This window comes from Centroberyx affinis, unplaced genomic scaffold, assembly GCF_046629955.1.
Source record: "Centroberyx affinis isolate AG114_WGS23_722 - 3 ecotype Tasmania unplaced genomic scaffold, CSIRO-AGI_Caff_v1 ptg000343l_1, whole genome shotgun sequence".
NCBI lineage: Eukaryota > Metazoa > Chordata > Actinopteri > Beryciformes > Berycidae > Centroberyx > Centroberyx affinis.
Window position 1 is genome coordinate 175,570 of NW_027279017.1, and position 21,257 is coordinate 196,826.

Sequence of the window (21,257 nt, forward strand, 5' to 3'; positions counted from 1 at the left end):
GCGCATAGCCGCACATCATCCGCTCCGGCTCGACTCTCTCACTCTCTCTCTCAACTCGTTGGCTGGCTTGAGTGATGTGAGGTCAAAGATTGTTGAAAGAGAAGATGAATCACTCTACAGTCAAAAAAAAAAAAAAATACTGCCCAATTTTTCCAGATTTACCGTAAATACGAGCTGCCGACTGAGAAAAACGGATCACGTCAGCCTCCTAGTAGCGCGTGTGAAGTGTGTTACAGTTTTTTCTGAATGCTTAAACACTAACAGTGATTCTTGAAGCACTATCTCTGAAACCATTAACACTTGTAGCCAATGCATTTACCAAATGTGCCAAACTGAATGCACGTTCTCTGCTTTACACTCAGTTTGTAATTTTATAACACACTTTTTGCAAAACTGTAAACACAACTCACTGCTTTACACTCAGTTTGCAATTTACGTAATAACACACTTCTAGCAACACTGTAAACTTATGGCCAGATAGCCTGTTTTTTCCTGTTCTTTTTTTTCTAGCACAAATGTTTTTGTTTTCTTTTACTGCGCTTTTGTTGTTTGAGGAGTGTTACTGCAGAACATTTTGAAAAAAAAATAACTTTTTACCCTTATTTGTATTGATAGTGTGTTATTTTCGGAATACCTGTGTGTGTGTTTACTGCATGTATGACAAACTTTGTTGCAAACTGCTACACCCTGCACACAGAAAAAGCAAAAGCCACAAGTGTTTTTCATTTATACTATCAGTGTGTAGTTGGTGCTTCGTGTGCTTATTCAAATGATGGTTTGTGTGTACTGTATTGACGCAAAAACACAATTTTTTAAAAGAGTTTGAAGAGTTTTGCAAGAATTGTTTGCTTTTGCAAGATATGTATAATGTTTTACTGGACAGACATTTTATTATAATTTACAACTTGTTTCATTTAGACAAGCATCAGCTTTTAAAAGCTGATTTATTTTATTTAAGAGATTCCATTATTTGCTTTTTACACTGAAAAATATATAAGAAAGAAAGACACCATTATAAAAGAAACTAAGAATAGGTTAAACTTCAAGTTTTCACATTTTATGTCTAAGCAATAAAGAAAGATTCTTCTACGGTCATAATTTGTTTCCATTTAAACTTTGTTAAAAATATTGTGACTGTATCGAACCGTGAACCCTGTACCGTGTATCGTGTACAGTGAGCTGAGTGTAGCGGAGTGTATTGATGGTGACGGATTCATCACCATCAATCAGAGGCATAGGCTTGTTTTGGAAAAAAAATAGCAGCGACCATAGACACAACGGTACAACCATAACAAAGATAAAACAGAGAAAGCCTGTTATAACGTTGGGATGACTGTAGGTTTTCCAGGTCAGTTTCTTATTTAATGTATACTTTATAGTCTGTTTCTTCTTTTTTCTATGAAGTGGAACCGTTATGAGCGAAGCTAAGCTACTGTATTTCTGCCTCTCCCACCATGATGACTTCCCAAAACAGCCCAATGGACAGAAATATATCCGTCAATTTTCCGACGGATCAGTGTAGCCGCAGCTAGTGGAATTCAACACTTGTTTTTTTTGCAATGTTTCTTTTGCTGCCTGTTTGTTAAGCACATTGTAACCTAGTTTGGTAAGTGGTACATAAATAAAGTAGCACTTTTCAAATAAAGGCTGGGTGGTTCAGGGTGGGGACTCCTAGCAGAACTTCATTTCTGACATTTAATCATTCCTTTTTGAGCTTTTGTGGATTTAACCTTTAACTTCTTGCTTGTGTAAGTCAAACACTGACAGTCATGCAAGGGGAAACTAGATAGGGCACATTCATTTCTATTGATCTATGATTGATCTGTCTATTCTGTTCTCATGTCTCTTGCAGTTTTGTTTTTTCTGAGCTTTCCACACAATGCCCTTTGACGTGGAATTTTGAAAAGGGAGGACAATTTTTGAATGATGCAACAAGCAGCAAAATGAAGTTTTTCCACTCTGTAGCAAAACAGAAACACAACACAGCCTACAACTGGATAGGTAATTTATTTGATCATTATCACACATATCAATATCTCTATGAGGAGCATCAGGTTTCCTTCAATGTCAGTGCATTTCATAGGTCAGCAAGACAACCAGAAGAATTCAAAACCAAGAGAATGTCTAAGCAAAACTCAAAGAAATGCTCTGTGGAGTTCTCCCAACATCAAGCACTGGGGTCACAGCCAAGTCTTGATTCTTAATAAAGAAATAAAGTTCCCAACATAAATACCAAACACACACACACACACACAAATAATATGTACATATAATATGCTATTGCATCGGTCAGGTAACCAAACTGAAAATGCTGTGCTCCTTAGCTGGAAGATGCACACAGGAAGGGATTGCATAAGGCACCAAGACGTGGAGGGAGTAGCTTATCGATGGAAAGGTGTATTTCCATGCGTCCCATGCTCACACAAGTCCTCTTTCTGCACTTGTTCAAGTAGGAACTGGTTCCTTCTAAGGAGACAGTGGGACGCTTTGAGAATATGAGGCTAAAATTCTGCTTGGGGAAAAAAAGTTGATCGCATGACAGTATGGGGCGTTCGGAAAAAACAAAACAAAAAAAACGATACAAACTTTGATGGAACAAGAAATTTAAATGTTTCAATACAAAAAGTGGCATTGCTCTGAAAATAAGAGCATTTAAGAGCGCGGGATAGGGGATAAACACACATTCAAAAGAAAATGATACATTTATTTGCATTAGAAAAACAGGCAAATTTGGTTAAAAGCTTTTACCACGGACATTTATAAATGCATGTAATGCAGACATAGGAGTATTATACTTGCCGCAATGTGAACAGAGACTTTGCTATCATGCATGCAAGAATTCTTCCAACCACTGCAAAACCATCGAGCGAAAGGGGAAAATCATGAATTGGGACTAGCAATCTTCATGATGAACCTGGAATGCATAATTGCAATTATTTTAAAAGTTGATTATTTCTCAACTGGTCTACAACGTGCCATTCCAGCAGTGTGACTCAGTCTGGGAATCAACGCATCACTATACATGGTGCAAAAAAAAAAAAAGTAGTTTAAAGTAAAGTAATTTAGAGCCAGCTTGCCCATCCTCAGTGGGTATATTTACATGCACACAACTACTTTGATCTTAACAAATCCACTGTCCTTGAAATTGTCATGTAAATGCCTTTATCTGGTATTCTTAATGGGAGTAAGCATATCCCAGTTAACACACCTAGATTTCAGCTCAGCTTAACTTTTGTTTTTTTTCAAACTGTGCATGTCAAAGGTCACCAGATGCTGTAACCAGGATGTTGTATTTACAAAGCAAACAAAACAGTGCGGTGTAGAGAGGTGAGTGAGATACTTTTCATTGCTGAAAAAGATGAAGAATGAAATCTTAATTTTTTTTAGAAGGTTCCTATAGACGGATTATTAAATGAATCCATTGCTTCAAACCATGTAAATGCTGTAATCTAAATGTTTCCTTACGCTGATTACTCCCAGTATTGGTGTGCATGTAAACATACTCAGTGACAGTGGGGGGGACTTCTTAATGAAAGTATTGGAAACAAAAAGAAAATACCCAAATATGAAGATCATTAACAGCAACCTTACGTTTTAAATGGAGAGTTTCATTACAAAACGCTATACATCCAATTTGGAAACACTCTGTTACATGAAATTCTTCAGGCAATATTCCAAAAACCACAAATTATTCGATCCTCAAAATCAGAACTATTTTGTAAGCAAAGGTCTTAACGTGTCTCATAACTTTAATAGTGGGACACAATATGCTTTAACTTCATGATACCGATTGTTTTGTCAGAGTATGCGTTATTTCTTTTTAAAATATTGGATATCTCATTTTAGAATGAAACTCCTCAGAGTCGCTTTCCCGTAGTATGATAGGCTATCACAGTAAAACAAAAACAAAAGAAACCTCCTTATCCAGATTGATAAGCACAACCCACAAAAAGAGCATCATTCATCAGACAATCTTAAGGCTGTGTAAATAGAGTACCTTTACCTGTACAAGAATATGTCTTCATCGACATTGGATTATACAAAAGTGATCTACAGTACAAAAGCTTGTACCTCGAGGCTTAGTGTACATCGTGAGCGAGATTTGAGGACATCCTTTTGCCGTGTTGTCTCTCTCTCTCTCTCTCTCTCTCTCCCCCCTGTTGCATGTTGCATTCCTTTGTATGTCAGTGCAGGTCATGCTTTCATTTCTTAACACTCACCCACATATGTACACACACACACACACACACACACACACACGCACACACACACGCACACACCCCAAGAGAGACGCTCCCAACATCCATGATGCTGACTGAGACTATGATTTGAAAGCAGAGTTTTTCCACAGTGGTTTGTGATACACCCAGCCGTCGCCCTGGAAGAGATGGATAGGAAGAAAAATAGGAAGAGGAGAGGAAAACAAACAATGACATTAAATTGTTATTAAGTGAATCAGTATCATCATTTAAGTTCCTCCTTAAAACTTACTTTTATGTAAAGGCATTTTCTTAGTGTGGCTGTTATTCCTTCTCTTTTATTATTTTATATCATGATTTTATCATTTGATTTTCTCTTTTATCTTTGTTTTATTCTCTTACTTTACTTTAACTTTAGAGGTCAGCACTTTTGGGGGTTAAAGTTCAAGGTATTCGAACTCTGAACCTTGCAGAATTTGAAGGCAGTGCGTGTCTCTTTTCAGTCGCACTGCTGCTTAGGAAAGCGCAGCAATGTATATGTATAGTGAGGACGGTAACTGCATGAAAAGTGCAATGTCATATGGGCATTAGGGCTGTCACTTTTACAAAACATCAAATTTGAAAGTATTTTAATTTGTCTAAATGTCTAAAATGTCTATTTTTAAGGCAATATATCCAGTGGCTGATAATTAGTTGTTTCCCATTTTTTCCATTTCTATCCACAAGAGGGTGTCAGGGCATAAGCAGATAGAGACTAAAAAAAAAAGCTGTCTTGAGTTCTGTGCGAAATGGTCAGACCAGGTTCAAAGCCGGCTTTTGTGCTATGTGAAATCCTCTCCTGGCCGCGGTCAAGTTTTTTTTTAGAAGACTGGTCTGCATTACTAGTAGCTGTAAGTATAACTTCCATTGCCTTAGCGCGCTTTCAAACAAAGAAGACATTAAAAAAGTAAGCGAAACTTCTTCTATAGTCGCCGCCATCTTGAACAGCTGATCAGTGTAAACAAACGCTTGTGCGTGTCTTGTGTTGCTTAGCAACAAAAAGCAGTCCTGATTTGTGAGTGAAAGTGTTCAAGCCGGCAAATTGATGGCTTGCTAACAGCAGTGTGAATGGGTTTGGAAAAAGCAATGTTGCATTTCCAATAATGCCTTTTCACTGTACTTTTCCAGACTTATTGTGCAATTCTCAAACTTTCTGAAGACATGGAAAGTATAAATTATTTTTTCATACTTCTCCAGACCTGTGTAGAAAGTAGGATTGGGCGGATGGATGAATACATGAGGGATCAGAGGAAATTCCAATTTGCCAATTTGCCAATTAAATATCTTGAATTTAAATGGAAAAATACATCAGGGAGCAGCGATATTTGTGATGACAGCTGGTTGACAGGAGGATATAGCTTCACTATGGCTAAACGCTAGTCTAAACCCTGTAGTGGGCGTCCTGCTCACCTCGCTCTCAAAGTATCTGGTCCTCCATGGGGTTTCTGTCTCAGTGCGGTGCCTCTCCTCTGTCCTCTGCCTCTCCTCCAGGATCCTCTTGTGCTCCGTGGCTTTGTCGATATCCTTCTGGCGTAACGACTCCGTCACATGCTGCCAAAGACGCCTGAAACGCAACGAAAAAGAGCGGATGAGAAACAGAGGCATGCGGCTATTCAGCATATTAGTCCAAAGAAAATGAACTGTAGGAGTCCAGTTCAGCTGTACTACTCTGGGATGCTTGATAAAGCAAATAAATCCTGGATTCCTGTTTCTTTCTGACCTGGATTCAGTTGGTCCTTGCTTGTCGTTTGGCCGGACCCGCTTCCTGGTGACGGGCAGCTTGGTCACATCGACCACCCTCGTCTCTCCGCTGGTGTAGCTGAACTCCAGAGCGCCGTTCCACTCGCCCTGCACACGACACACCACCGCGTTGGTGGGGTTGTGCTTCACCTCCGCTGTCACCCTACATTTAGGCAGGAAGATGTACGGTGAAAGGACATTGTTAAAGGTTGGATTACATGCAATTCAATTAAGCTGCTTACAGGCCTAGTAGAAAACGGTTTCATTAATAGTTTTTTTCCAAAGAAATACCCAAAACAGCCATAAATGACTGAATACAATCAAGCTGCATATCATTTTGCCACTCAATCGCATTTCTGTTGCTGCCTTTTAACTTTCCTGCAAGTTAATTCTAAGAATGAAAACACACTAAAGTCCTGAAGTAAATAAAGACGATAGCTGAATATATCCATACCCACCTAAATGGTGGGTATGAATATGGATATAAACAACTAACACCCACTTTTACAAAATGATTTTCTGGCATGAAAGTAAAGTGCATGGCAGATTCACCAATCATTTTAACACTTTTTCTTACAAATACGTTTTTTTGAGGATAGAGTCATCTGTCTTTTTGAAATATTGACTAATGAATTTCAGGTAGTACAACTTTTCCACAACGGATGTATAACATTATGGAATGAAACCCTTCAATTGTAAGCAAGCAACTTAAATATATTGATGTTATATGTTCCAATTTATGAAAACGCTGTTGGGCATATTTATGCAGATTATGGTGTCTATATGTCAAAACAACAATCCCAATAAAGAAAATAATATTTCTGTCTTAATTACAATATAAATAATTAGTACTACTTAATTAATCTTTTAAAATTTCCAATATCTTATTGCAGCTTGAATTAAAGCTTTATCCTGACTACAGCAACCTTAAAGACCTGAATCTGCAACAGAAACTTCCAGGTGATTGTGATTTTCTCAAACATATAATTTCCAGTTGCAGCCTAGATGTAAAACGAGTCACTAATTCAAACTAAGATTTTATGCAAGAAGAGTGGGGTTAGAGTTAGGAAAGAGTCACACACACTCTGAGGAGAGAGAGAGAGAGAGTGAGAAAACTGAACACGACCCACAGAAGGATGGTAGAACGATACAATAATTATGATTTACAAAATTATGAAAAACAAAAAGCCTTGAACAATCTTAGATGAGCGATGAGATGCATCAGTATAATAATGCGCTGCTATTATTTATTGTGTTGTTTGAAAATAAACACAGCACATTGTATTCTACATTTGTTATGCTGATTTACAGCAAATCGCTCTTCTTTGATATGCAAATGCAACTCAGGAATGCCTCTGACAGTTATTACATTGCCAGTTATCCACAGGAATAAGAACAATACACCACCAGACAACAAAATGGACCTATTAATGCAAGGTACATCACCAATAGATGCTTTTTAACAGTGTTTAAGTGGAATTTTCCATTAAGGACCCATGGATAACCTGTATACCAACTCATCATGGATAACCTGCAGGACAGCAAAGAGTGACAGTGTCCATCTCTGAAATAATGAGAAAGGATCAAAGCGACATCATCGATATCAACACGTGCTGTGGGGGGAGACTCACTTGTGCAGCTTGCCGCCATAGAAGGGTTTGGTTTGGAAAGTGATGACTGCTGAGTAGCCCGTCTTGGCGCAGGTGACGTTGACCTTGCCACCCAGTTCCACCCAGGGCACGGTGAGGATGGAGCGGGCGTACGCACAGGGCAGCGTGAAGGTGTACTCTTCATCGTGCTCCATCAGAGACAAGCAGCCTGCACAGACAAATGAACAAACACACACACACACACACACACACACACACACACACACACACACACACACACACACGCACACACACGCACACACACACATACATACATATTGTATATTAGAGGATGTTTCTGTTGGATCTCTGCTCTAATTAGCTAGCTTATTTGTCTCTGTTGTGAAAATGTGACTTTATTGTTTGTGTCGATTACAGAAAAACAAAAAGAGGTAAATCCACACACTCAAAAAGATATCCTGATTGATTTATTTTACATGTTTCAAATAAAAAATATGCAGCTTGGCAAACAGAATAGACTTTCTTTTCAGTTTCCCTTTTTTTGGTTCTTGAATTAACCAGAGAAGCCTTATTTTATGTCAATTTTCTTACCGAGCATATGGACTTTCTTAGTCATTTGTGTCAATTACAGGTCACCGAATCCACTTGAATCCTCCAAGTGGATCCAAAGATAAGCAAGTACACTTGCAACATACAGTACTATGCAAAAGTCTTAGGCACCCAAGAGTTTTTATATAAATTGTGTCTTAGATGTTTATTCCTTTTCTGCATTAGTGTGTCAGCAGACTACTCTTTATAGTACAATTTTTGATATTTAGAAACTTTTCATTTAATTATTTTTGAAAGCATCTTCACTTTACTTTTTTTCTTTTACATGTGCCTAAGACTTTTGCACAGTATTGTACCTCCATAAAAACCTTTGCTGGCTTACCTTCCCCTATCATGGACACTCCAATGGACATTCCCATGAACTTGCTCTTGGTCCACACGTGCGTGTTCACACACATCCGCCTCTCCTGGCATTCGGCGTAGAAGCCGGACACGGGGGGGTGGTGGGACACCTGCTCCGCCACAAAGCGCACTTGGTAGGAGTCCTGGGGAGCGGCGGGGACGGGGCTCCCCTGCGCCGGCTCCCTGGAGGCCTCCGGTCTCTTGGGGACCCTCCAGGAGCAGTGGAAGGTCTCGCCGATGATGGGGTTGTAGGGCTTCTTGGCGATGGCCCCCTTGCGGCCCTCGTGGAAGGAGGTGAGGTAGTACTCCACAAAGCGCACCATGCGGTCCTCGGGGCTGCCGCCGTCGGTGATGGCTACGAAGAGGTCCGGGTGGGACATGAAGTCGGCGTACATCTCCAGCAGGGAGCGCTTCTCCAGGATGAAGGTGGGAAGGACCACCTGGATGGAAAGAAAGGATATCAGACTTTGATCACTTCATTTGGAGTATACTGACTCTAATGTGAAATGCAAACTGTGTACATAGTTCTGCGCAAGGATCCTGTCGCTCATATATACTGAAAATGACCTGATCAACAGCGGCTTGTGATCTTTACATCTATTACAAAATAAAGTTAGATTCACTGCCCTAATTTGGTGAAATTAGTAAAGCACGAAACTAAAAGAAAAGACAAGCGTTTTACCGACTGTGATTCATGTTGAAAACATCAGAGAACAGGATAAAACAAAAAGGCACCCATCACTGTTTAAGTATAACAATCCAACACATACACCACTTGCACTGCAACACAATGCATCTGCCGCAGAATAATGCAGCAGTAAGTTATCTCATTTGAAACTTTGAAAATTTGAACTTCCATTTCACATTAAGCGTGATCCATGGGTCGGCTGTAAGACCATCTTTGTCCCTGGATTAACAAATTCAGAGGCAGGAATGATGAGATGCTTTTAGAAGACCTCGCACTAGCAGTTCTCCTTTAAAATTATTTTTTGAATGTCAATGAGAAGCCAGTGTGTGACCTGTGTGTAGCCTTTTATTTCCACAAATAAATTCAAGACATACTCCAAATTAACCGACTGTTTTTCACAGTAATTGGCTGTTTACCGACAAGCGTAAGGTGTAGTCTTATATTTCAACAATGAATTCAAAACATAAATTCAGCAGGTTTTAGTGTTCGCATTTAGAAATAGTGTTCATGTCTGTACTGTACATCCGCTTGAAAATGGTCAAAATGTTGACATAAAAAAAAGCTAACCCCAAATCATCAAGATCAATAGTTGTGCTTAATAACAGTGATCGCAAGAACTGGCAAAATAATTTGGGATTGGCATTTTTAAACAATTGTGCAGCCCTATTTTTATCCATTGTATTTTTAATGCACTATCACACGGTTTGCCATCAGTAAATAGAGCAGCTGGCAACTGTGACGTACGCTGCACATGACCCCGCGGTCACGGTGTCCGCTAGATCTCCATCTAGGGATAAGCCAACGATGCCGCCGGGTAACTCCGATAAATCAAACAGAAACCCAAGAGGAGGATATCCAAGTACAAACTGACACTGGAAGATAGAATGTCCATCCAGGCCTCGAGAGCTGAGTCTCCGCCTTTGAGCTTGGTGTTTGTGTGTGTGTCTAGGACTAGTAATTAAGAGGCAAGAAGTAGAAGTGATTACTTCGGCCTGTACGGTCATTACAAATCAGACTGCTAAAAAGGGGACCTAGCAAATGATCCCCGATCTGAGACAGGTTCATTAAAAAGGAAAATAGCAGTGTTGTTTACTTTTGGCCCATTTCCTTCATCCAGGGTTACTACATATTTTTTTCCCCATTTAGAAAAGTCCTGCACTTTTTCAAGACCTTAATCTCTAGACTGGATTCGAGGAGTTTGGTTGGATTTCAAAATGACGTTTGATGATATTGGCTGGGCGATGTGCCTGTCAACTAGGCCACATCACTCTACAGCTGAATATTATTCCTCACAACAACAAATATCACAGTATGTGAAATGATGCTGGCTCTACAACTCTATTTTTAGTCCATATCTGTGTAGGAACCCTGTTCAACACACATCCGTTTCATAATATCTAGAAGCAATTTCCCATCGCATTTTGATCAAGATCTCTTTAATGCGTACATATTTTCATGACAATTCCTATATAGGTCAGAGGTCACCACAACAGTGAGTGTGGTTTACTAAACAGTGTTCAACTAATACCAAAGGGATATCAAATTCAAGGTTACTGCTTTCAGTTCCAAAACTAACTAGCATATCCTTCCTGCGGTGTGCATTGATTCAAATCCAACTTGTCTGGGAATTCACAGGCAGTTGTCACATAAGATGCAAGTGGTTGCCACTTTGCTAGTTTGCAATCATAGATGTTGGTTTCCACTTTGCAAATGTCTGTCAGACGTTCTTTCCCGCAAATATGGGTACAACATTAATACCTTTAGCAACACCAAAGTACCCATAACACAGTTAAGACCTTCCTCAATGGTATTATGGCTTTTATACAAAAGGTGACCAATGCAGGGAAAAAACTGCAAAAAAAAGATCACTAACTAGCTCCTTGGTTACCGCAAGAGTTTGCATAGCAACCAGAAAAGTACGAGATCCATGAGCACGTTTAGAATGCGTCTTGCGTCTTACTTGAATGAAACTGAATGAGATCCTAAGAGCTGTGGAAGGTAATGTGAATGACTTGAATCACATTAAGACAACAACGTACATGTTAATGCTCTGAAAAACCAGTCTAGATGGGTTTGAAGCACAAACACTGGTCCTTTAAGCCTTTCATAGTGGGATTGTTAATCTGGAACCACAAACCTAATTGTCTCCATCAGAATGACGCAAAAACGCAAAGACAATCTTCCTCCGGTGCGACACGAAGAGCCTGATCAAACACCTAGGAAGGAGTGGAAGGGAAGAGGAGGTGGTGGGGGGGGGTCAGGCAGGTTGTTTTGCTGCTCGGCAGTAGGTGGAACTCGACCTACCCGCGTGAGGTCCATGCCCAGCTTGAGCTGGGACAGCAGGTGTAGGATGACACTCCGCTCCTCCTCCACCGCACCCAGGTCCTCCTCCTTGTCCGTGAAGGAGTCCTCCAGCTCGTCCTCCGCATCGATGTCTTCTTGCTCCTGATAGGGGGAAAGGAGGGGAGGGACGGTGTGATTAATTAAACAACCTCCCTGAACGACTTCGGAGAGGTGAATAGTAAGTGGCTGTTGTTTATGTTCTTGTACATGTGCTCAAAACGGCTAATGAAAGTAAGTTAGATGGCATAATTGCTAGGGCTGAAAGATAGACAAAAAATCTAATTGCGATTATTTGACAGAATATTGCAATTGCGATTTAAACTGCGATTCACATCACCAGTTTTTCGTGTCATAAATTTTTTAGAATTTTCGATGATTTTGTTAAAAAACATTGATGTCAGTGTGCAGGATTTACTGAATTTGAGCCTGATGAAAGGTTTTCACCAATATTGTACTTGATTTATGGACCAAAGATTACCTGCAGCTCTAAAACACCTTGTTTAGAAATCCATTTGGCCGCCCCTCTCAATTAATTGTAGTCTCTGCGATTTGGAAATTGCAGATGTTCATATTGCGATTTCGATTTTTTTTAAATTAATTGTTCAGCTCCAATAATTGCTACAATTGTTACAATTTGTCTAAGGTACAAAAAAATATGACTGCAGAATGGTTTCGTGGCTGGATACGAAAGTATCAGAGTAAAAACTTGACTTGGGTCACATCAATTCCCTGATGAACAACAGGTAGGTTCCAAAAACAAGACCACTAGGTGAACTATGACCAAGACACACATCTTAGCTGCTCCCTGGGAAGGAGAGGGGGTGGGTGGGGTCTTTCCCTTGGCCTTACCCCAGAAAAGCTGCAGGACTCGGAGGTGCTGAGCTCCAGGCGGCTGCCCTCCAGCGCTCCCTCCCCCGTGGCGAAGCTGGAGCTGCTGCCGTTCTTCAGGATGTCGGGCAGCTTGGGCTCCAGCCACTCGATGGTGGGTCCTGAGGCGGAGGAGGAGCACGACACGGCGGCGGGTTGAGAGCTACTCATGGTACTGTCCCCCCCCTCCCGAGGCCCCTCCGACACTCACAGCTGCACGCGCACACACACACACACACACCCCCGCACTCAGCCAACCATTCACCACACACCACCCCACCGCTGCTTGGCTGCTGGCTGGACAGATGGCTATTCCCTAGACAGCTGCTCTAGACCACAGGAGTGTAACCCAACACCTGCGACGAGGGGAGTATCAGGATACGTTGGCCCCGCCGACAGGAAGCATCCTCGCCTTCTGATTGGATAAACCCTCTCCGTGCGGCGTGGGCATTTTTTTATGTATGTTTTGGAGTGGGCAGATCTCATTCAAATTTGCCTCGCACGTCGCCTGACAACTTAATCTGATTGGCTGCCGTGCCGAGTCTGGCCTAATGAAATATACATCGAGTAATGAGATCTTCCGTGTTAAAGTGGGACATTAGCTGGCCGTTTTCCCATTTCAAATCATCCCGTATAGAGAGGGTCAAAATATCAGCCTGCCAAACATTTCACATTGGGTGCTCTTCAACACTGTACTTTAATGCTGCTCAATGTGAAGGGAAATTAGTGTTGCACCCTGTTCTGACAGTGTTGCCGATGGATATTTCACCAATATGAGATCTAATTACCTTCGAGACAGGTGGTAAGAATAGGTACGGTTCCCCATCAATAATGCAGAATAATTCCACCGTCCAGCCAACGCAAAACCGTCCCGTCTAGATTGGGTACAGGCCTGCATGTGCAAGACTATGATTTGCAGAAAGGACTGCATGCAGCCCCAGTCAACAGATAATTCATGTCTACAGCACACAAGCAGCTGACTTTGAAAACAGATATCCCTAACCTGCGGACTCTGTACTTCCATTTGTGATAGCAGATATCACGCTCGCTTTAAAAAACTGGGTCAAAGAAAAAATGCAATGTGTGAGCATGTTTAAGCTCAGAAAGATACTCTCAAGATGTGGGAAAATAATTTAAACATAAAATTTTTTAAAAGTACAACCAATCCGATCTACAACCAATTAGGAATACACGTCTTACACTTGGACAGACACACTACCTCACATAAAATCGTTAAAGACAAAAAAAAAACAAAGATACAAGATCAAACATACATTGCACTTCAAACGAATGCCCAATGTTAACAAGATTGCTCTTTTTTAACCTCCATTTTACCGAAAGAATGTTTGCTGAGGATACAAGAACCAATATGAGTTTAACCCATGAGTGTACAGAACAGACAAACAACAAATCACCATCTAGACATCGACAGACATCGACACACACACACACACACACTCTTCAACCCTCCACTCACCTCCCAGGGAGCCTCTCTGCCGGGCCACCTGCTGCAGGTGCAGGATGTGCAGGCAGTCGTTGAGGCAGTTCATGGTGGCCATGGAGGTGGCCTTGAGCATCAGCAGGTCCTGGTCGAGGGGGGAGAGGCCCGGGGCTGCAGGCAGGCCCTCGATACTCTGGATCAGGTCTCTGTGCTGGCCCTGGGCCTGGCTCATCATCTGGGGGTGGGAGGGGTGGGTGGTGTGATTATTTGGAAAAAAGCATATCAAAATTGCCAGCGTTTCCTTTCGATTCTTTGAAACTTCACACTGCAGGCCTTCATGCTCAGTTCTGAATTGCTGCTCATATCTGATCTTTTTGGATGGTCATTCATATCTGTTCTAGGATGTAACCCTTATCTAACACCAATGTGAACTGAAAAAGACACGTGTGCAAAAGACACCACATTTGGTTTTGCACCTGCACTTTTTTTTTTAACACACATTTTCTTTCCATTGCTGTGTCTTGTAAAACTATTACAATTTCTGGGGTGAATGTCATAAGATTTACTTATTGTCACAGTAATGCTGACAGTTTAGTGTCGTTGTTGTTAGTGTAGTTGTCTAGGCTGCATGCCTCGGGATCTGATTTCCTACTATATCTATACCATATCACCATGTGGTCAACAACAGAAGTGAAAAAAATGCAAATCCATGCAGCTTTTTGCTGTTCACACAGATTAGAAAACATGAGATCTGTGTCACATAGGAAAGGAGGAAGTGTGACCTTTGCCTTAGCTGTAATTGCCAGGTCAATATTGACTCCTGTGGTATCCAAATTGTAAAGGTGAACAAAATCCATAGAGAGCAAATTACACGAAAGCACAATGCTGAATCAGGCTCACAGCTGAACTGGGCCACTGTAGGTTCCTAATGTGAAGGAAAAGACAACAGAACTCTCTTGTGGACAATTTGTATCACTGAAATAAGTGAAGGTGAAAATGAGAGTAAGGGACTGGACACATCAAACAAATTCCTATTATGAACTATATCCAAAAAAAATGAAATTTCACATTGCAAGGGAATTTAAAGTTGCTTGTTCTTCTAAAGCCCTTTTAGTGACTGGATTATAAAGATGCCATGACACGTCATTGAGCACCCACACATAACCTAAAACTGTCTGTATATTTAAAACTTCAAATTTAAAAATGTGTCTGCATTACTTTATCCTGTTCATCCTCCTTCTCTCCTCACATCACGATGCCTTACCATCACACTTATGGGTGCAATGTGACTGGATCCCACTCACATTCAGATTCAGGCAATGCAGAATTCACAAGTCATAGTATTGCAATACCATCCTGACCAACCTAAAAAAGCTAAATGGGCTCGCAAGATCTGGTAGCAATATCTATTTAGAAATGGCAATGTGTCTTGAGCAGGGTCCGTTTTCTTCCTTTACTGAAAACCCAAACAGCAGACTTAAAAATTGACAGATTGTCCTCAGTTTCAGTTTCGCCTGAGTCCATCTTGTCTCCTACTACATCTTCACAGTTGTAAGGTCAGCTGGACTCACTGGGAATGTGATGACCCAAGCTAAAACTGGCTAGCCTTGCGCTCTCTAGTGTGCAAACAATCCAAAAGAGAAAAGACCATTCTGAATGTCTTTTCCTAGATATTAGACTGCAGCTGAAATATCAAACATTTTTTTCAACTCCACAATGCATATCATAAAATTTTTGTAGCGCAAAATTTGGTTTCATTCCCTTTCGTTACACCCCTAATAAGTGAGTGAGCAAGTTTTAATTTAACACTTGGTTCCTGTTTCTATTCATGAAATAACATTGACAGGGTAGGGTGGCAAATTTCCATGAAAAATGTACACAAATTATTTTAAAAAATAGTTATAAAATGTATTCTTGGCAGATTAGCGTATTAGTTTACCAGCCCTTGGCATACGAGCCAAAAAATGTCATTTCAGACACTGACATGCCGATGATGTGCTAGGGCAAGAGAGCAACACAGCTGATTCTAAGAAAAAAACATGTTTCTGTTTGATTCGCGAATCAAACTCCTAAAGGTGTGGTGTTGTCCTTGCCCGCCTGTACCTCTCTGGCGTCCAGCAGGTGGTCTGGCAGCAGAGACCTCTTGCTGGAGTAGAGTGAGGAGCCCTTGTGGAGCTGCGACAAGTTGAAGACAGAGGTGGTGTACTGGCTGGGCCGGCGCTGCGACACCGGAGAGCTGCCGCTGCCCTGGGACACCATGGAGTAGCTGCGTGACTTGGGCGGGGGATTACTCTGCAAAAAGCAATCAAAAGAATCCCTTAACTTTTCCTTAATGAAACTCACTGCACCCCAATTTATGTCCATGCTCAGTCTCTGTAGGTATCGCATTTTAAGTATAGAAAGTGGTGGGAGACCGATGCAATATCAATAATGAGGGAGAGGGGTTTCTTATGTGCGATATGGGTCTATTTCAATCCAGAGCGCAAAAAGTGTAAATCACAGTGAAGCAAATGTTACAGTCAAGCCATGTCAGCGCATATAAGTATAAGAATCATCCATTCATTCTAAAAAATAATTTAAGATTTCAGATTAATTTAAGATATTATATTTTCAGCCACTGCCTTCGGCAGCTCTGTGTTTTGAATCTGCATGGAGGTTGTGGACAACAAAACAGTGTATGTAGATCAATACCAAGATCAATAGTAGTGATTACTCTGCATTCAGGCGGGCTAAAACCTGATACGGGTTTACATAAACATTAATATTTTACAGCTCAACAGATTTTTGCCCTGCTGCTGACTTCAGTTGATTTGCAGCTTTGGAATGCGAGGAAGGAAGACAGGAAACTGGAGACCGTGAAGCTCGCATCCGCTCTGTTGCCAAATCGCATTTGCTGTGTGATTTACAGATGTGATCATCACACACAAAACGTAATAAGAGATGTCACAAGAGATAACTACAATTACCAGTGCAATGTGAACCTACTGAAATTTTGTGTGCATAGATAAGATTATAAAATCAGGAGATAGAAAAAAAACATGCTTTCGGCCGATCAGATTGCTGGGCTAAAATTTCCTCTTGTGCAAAATGGTACTGTTCATGATAACTGAACGGAAACAAGCATACTGTACCAATATTGGACCTATTCTAGGTATGGCACTGCATCGGTGCCATGCTGCATCTATGCTGGGCCTATTATGGCTATGGTGCAATATTTCAAATTACTTAATTTGAGGAATAAAACAAAAATAACAAAAACATGAGATAAGTTACTGCCTTTTATTGTATTGTATGTACTTTTTACATTTTACATAAAAAATGTTCTATTTTTTTACATTTTTTTTCTTATTATTTTTATTTAATTCTTATTTGTCTTTATGTTGAAATTCCTTGTACATTGTACTTGGCGAATAAAGGTTTCTGATTCTGATTTTTCCTTTATAGGGCAGAATGGTTGTGAACACACAAGCTGAGCACAGTGTCTTACCTTCCCCATGGCCTCTGTGTGGTGCTGTGTGCAGATCTGCAGTCTGCTCACCCAGTGCTGCCTCTCTTTGGCATCGGTGGCTGAAGAGACACACACACACACACACACACACACGCACACACACACACACACAGACACACACAGACACACACAGACACACACCAGAAAAAATCAAAACCAAAACAAAACCTGTTTACTGTTCCTTCAGGCAAATCTTGCTCAGCATCGATTGTTCTGTGCTCATCCCTCCCCAGCAGAAGATAATGGAAAACATCCAGATCAATACGGCCTTGATGGATGATGACGACAGTCGGCTCGGAGTTAAAAAGGAGGAACGGTAAGATGACCGGCTTGATTCCTGGGATTGAAAGCTAAGAGAGCGGCGGGGCGAGGCGCTGGACGACTGAACCAGAACCGGCAAACATAATACGATAAGTGGTCCGGGTGACGAACCAGCAGCACGCCGACTTTACTTCCTTGTGGGATAAATAGACCTGGAATGCCACACTGAACTGACAACTGTAAACTGACAACAGTAAAAGATGCTACACTACCACTGTGCCCTTGAGTAAAGCACTTAACCATCATAAACATGTATTTAATTGCGTTATTACATCGATGGGATGGTTCCTGTTTGTCTGACTTTTAACATGATGCCACATACAAATAGGCCTGGGTGATATGCTTGAAAACCAGTATGCAAAATCACATTAAATAATCAAATTAATGTTCAGCCCATGGAACCGAATGGTAACGTTAGGTGTGATGTCAAACTAAAGTGAAATTTTCAAATAATACTCCTACCATACCTCATTATACCTCATCGAGTTTTTAAATAAAATTTGCTTGTTATCATGGATTTAGACAGCAGAATTGTGCGTCACGATATCCCAAAATCACCATAACATCACGGTATGATTCCAGTGAAAAACGGTAAACAATTATATTACAATATTACATACAAAGACACAAGAATGCACAGTCCTTTCCGTTGCTTTCCTCTACAGCTTTTGCCCACCCCAACCTACCATGAACCCAAATTATCCAAAATCCTGTAGAAATACAGAAGTGAGGTTAAATGTCAGTGTGTGTGTGTGTGTGTGTGTGTGTGTGTGTGTGTGTGTGTTTGGGACAGGTACGCACCCCTAAGCTTGTACTGCTCTCCGCTGATGGCATTGACAGTGAAGGTGTGGGAGTCCTCGTCGCTGGGGGAGATGACGGCCCCGGCCAGGGGGAGCGTGCCGCGGGGCTTCTGGGGCCGCGACTGCTCATTGACAAAGTACTCCAGCAGACCCGCCTCGTTGTTTAAGACAAAGAATCTGCACCGGGTCAGCAGGAGAGGAGAGGAGAGCGCAAAATGAACACTAGCCACCATGCTGATATGTTCATCTACTCTACCAAGGTAGGTTCTATTGTATTCTAAAAATACATGTAGTTGACAAAACAGTGAGAGTGGCTGGTGAATTTTGGGAAATCTGCCACTGTGGCCCAGTTGACAAAACAAATTCCCTGCACTTCTAATACTCATGATGGGGGCACCATACATTTTTAACATATGGGCAACTCACCTGTACTGCCATCCTGTCACCAGGTTGGTGTATTTCATTAAGTAGCCATCAATATTCTCCATGTGGTCGCTGGATTGATGAGTGATTAGGTAAGAGATGAAGAGAAAACACACCCAAAAATACACAATAAGGCACAAGTGAATCAAATATACCACTCAATTCACCTCATCTCAGTTCATTAGACACTAAGAAGGTTGTTGATAACTTGCTGACTGGAAATCTAATTTGAATATTTACTTAATAGTGAATATGGGAAATAAGTCACCCAGAGGACAGTCTACAAACACAATGACACATATAGATAACAAGCACAGGGTGTGTTTATCACATTTGTGCTGCAGGTAACTGGCTAGCCAAGTTAACAAAACGTCTTGACTCAGTAAACAAGCTAACATTAGCTAAATGTGTTAAAGTTAGCTTGCTAAATAACCGCCTACCTGTACTGCCAGCCTTTGGCACTTGCCCTCCCCGAGCTCGGGGTCCTGCTCTGGGGAAATACATCCAGTTTCCCTTCGCTATCCGTAATTCGTATAGCCGTGGTTTCCCCTTGCATAGTCATGGCATGAAGTATAGCTAGCCAATGCTAGCACACTAACGTTAGCTAGCAACAAAACCTGCTTTAAAGGCTGAACGTCAACTAATGGAGCTTGCTAGCGTTAACCTGTGAAGCGACCACAGATCTGATTAAATGGACGAGCCTCGCTTAGAGAAAGATCTGCCGGTTCATCACTTATCGAAACGCACCGAACTCCCCACAGACGCTGAACCGTTAACTAGCTACGTTAACTAATCGATGACAAACCATTTTTATTCTTCTCCTAATACTGTGACTGGTTAGCCTGCTAGCTAGCCTGCTATTTACTGCTTCGGCAGGAAAACAGTCATGTGACGCGTTCACGAGAACACACTTCCGCGTTGTCAGAATGTGGGCGTGCGTCAAGGAGGTTCTATATAAACGTGCGTCCGGTGTTTTATAAGATTTTGTCAGCTAATTACTCTTGTGTTTTAGTTTTACATTTGTTTCAACAGTCATGCTCGGGTCTGTGTAAGACGGGCCTTTCTGAAACTATTTTATCTTGTGAATATAATGTAGAACGTAAATTAACAATAAATCCCTTTCACTTTTATCGCTTTACCAATATGACATCCAATGTCCTTTTGAAAATCAATCTAAAACATCGTTGCATAAATACATTGTGCAAAAACATGCTCCATAGCGTCACAAAAACAACATTTGTTGCATAAAGCTAGGGAAAAAAACTACATAGTGGCAGTGACTGGGTAGTACAACTGAATAGTGCACAACCCATATTTACTGAAGTCACTCAGACAGAAGCTGCGTCAAGCTAGACAGAGAAAGCGAGGACCAAACCGGAAATACGAACGCGAATTTACCTTCAAAATAAAACTCTAAAATAGGGTGTTGTTTTTTATTTTTTTATTTTTTTATTTTTTTTAAAGCGTTGGAGTTTGTTATGATTTATTTTTATTTAACCTTTATTATACCTGGTTAGTCACGTTTACATTGACAATAAAGCAGCACCAATATATTGATTGTTCAAAGAAACATCAATGTAATAACATTATTTATAGTAGGCTAGAGATGGACATTTTCAGTGTGTGTTTGTTTGTTTGCTTGTTTGTTTGTTTGGTTTTTTTTTTTTTTATCACAGATCAAATACTGACATTAATTTCAGAATCGCATTTTCAGTAACTTTTACTCTCAGTAGGTTACTTTAATCAAACACAAATAGGCTTACACCTGCTTTTTAAAATTGTGCCCATTGTATAGCCACTGCTACATATCGATGTCCTGATGTGATTGGGTGTAGCAGCAGCTTCTTTGAAAGCCTATAGTTTGACAATCTATCAGTCATTTCCCCACTGGATGAAGCTGAGGCACAGCAAATGTCAACATAATGTTCTCCAATATGGGCATTATTTTGAAAATCTTTACTGGAAGCAAAGATGATATATTCTGTCTGTCTTGATATTGGTCTGGCGGGATTCGTCATTTACAAAAGGCTAGTTAAATAAATCATACATGCTCAGTAAAACATTAATGCACTGCACATTTGCGTTTGTTTTTCTTCCTTGCGCACACACACACACACACACACACACACACACACACACACACACACTCACACACACAGTAGCTGCTGCTTTACTTTATTACAGAACTCAATAGTAATAATAGGCGTTATAGATAATGTTTGCGCGCTGGAAATAAGTGATAAAGTAAGTATTCTAGCTGTGGTAAGAAAGAAAGGGAGATGATAAGATGGAGATGATGTTTGGTTATTATGTAATTTCAACTTCTG

At 40.8% G+C, this 21,257-nt stretch overlaps 1 protein-coding gene across 1 annotated transcript; it reads right to left on the minus strand.

Annotated features, from left to right (window-relative positions):
• Positions 1-1,999: 1,999 nt before the first annotated feature.
• Positions 2,000-19,772, minus strand: LOC139641097 (oxysterol-binding protein-related protein 11-like). The gene is made up of 13 exons (XM_071515340.1): positions 19,371-19,772; positions 18,934-19,002; positions 18,509-18,684; positions 17,366-17,445; positions 15,982-16,170; positions 13,915-14,113; positions 12,420-12,559; positions 11,532-11,672; positions 8,520-8,979; positions 7,610-7,796; positions 5,959-6,141; positions 5,649-5,802; positions 2,000-4,378 (listed from the first exon to the last, which is right to left on the minus strand). Exons 1-13 carry the CDS (start codon positions 19,490-19,492, stop codon positions 4,322-4,324), a joined length of 2,157 nt encoding a protein of 718 aa, XP_071371441.1. The 5' UTR covers positions 19,493-19,772; the 3' UTR covers positions 2,000-4,321.
• Positions 19,773-21,257: the final 1,485 nt, after the last annotated feature.

Coding starts and splice junctions, on each gene's coding strand:
- LOC139641097 (XM_071515340.1), bottom strand. CDS start 19,492: ATGACTATGCAAGGGGAAACCACGGCTATACGAATTACGGATAGCGAA. Junction 19,003..19,370: donor GCCAAAGGCTGGCAGTACAG/GTAGGCGGTTAT, acceptor TCATCAATCCAG/CGACCACATGGAGAATATTG. Junction 8,980..11,531: donor TGGGCATGGACCTCACGCGG/GTAGGTCGAGTT, acceptor CTTTCCATCCAG/GTGGTCCTTCCCACCTTCAT.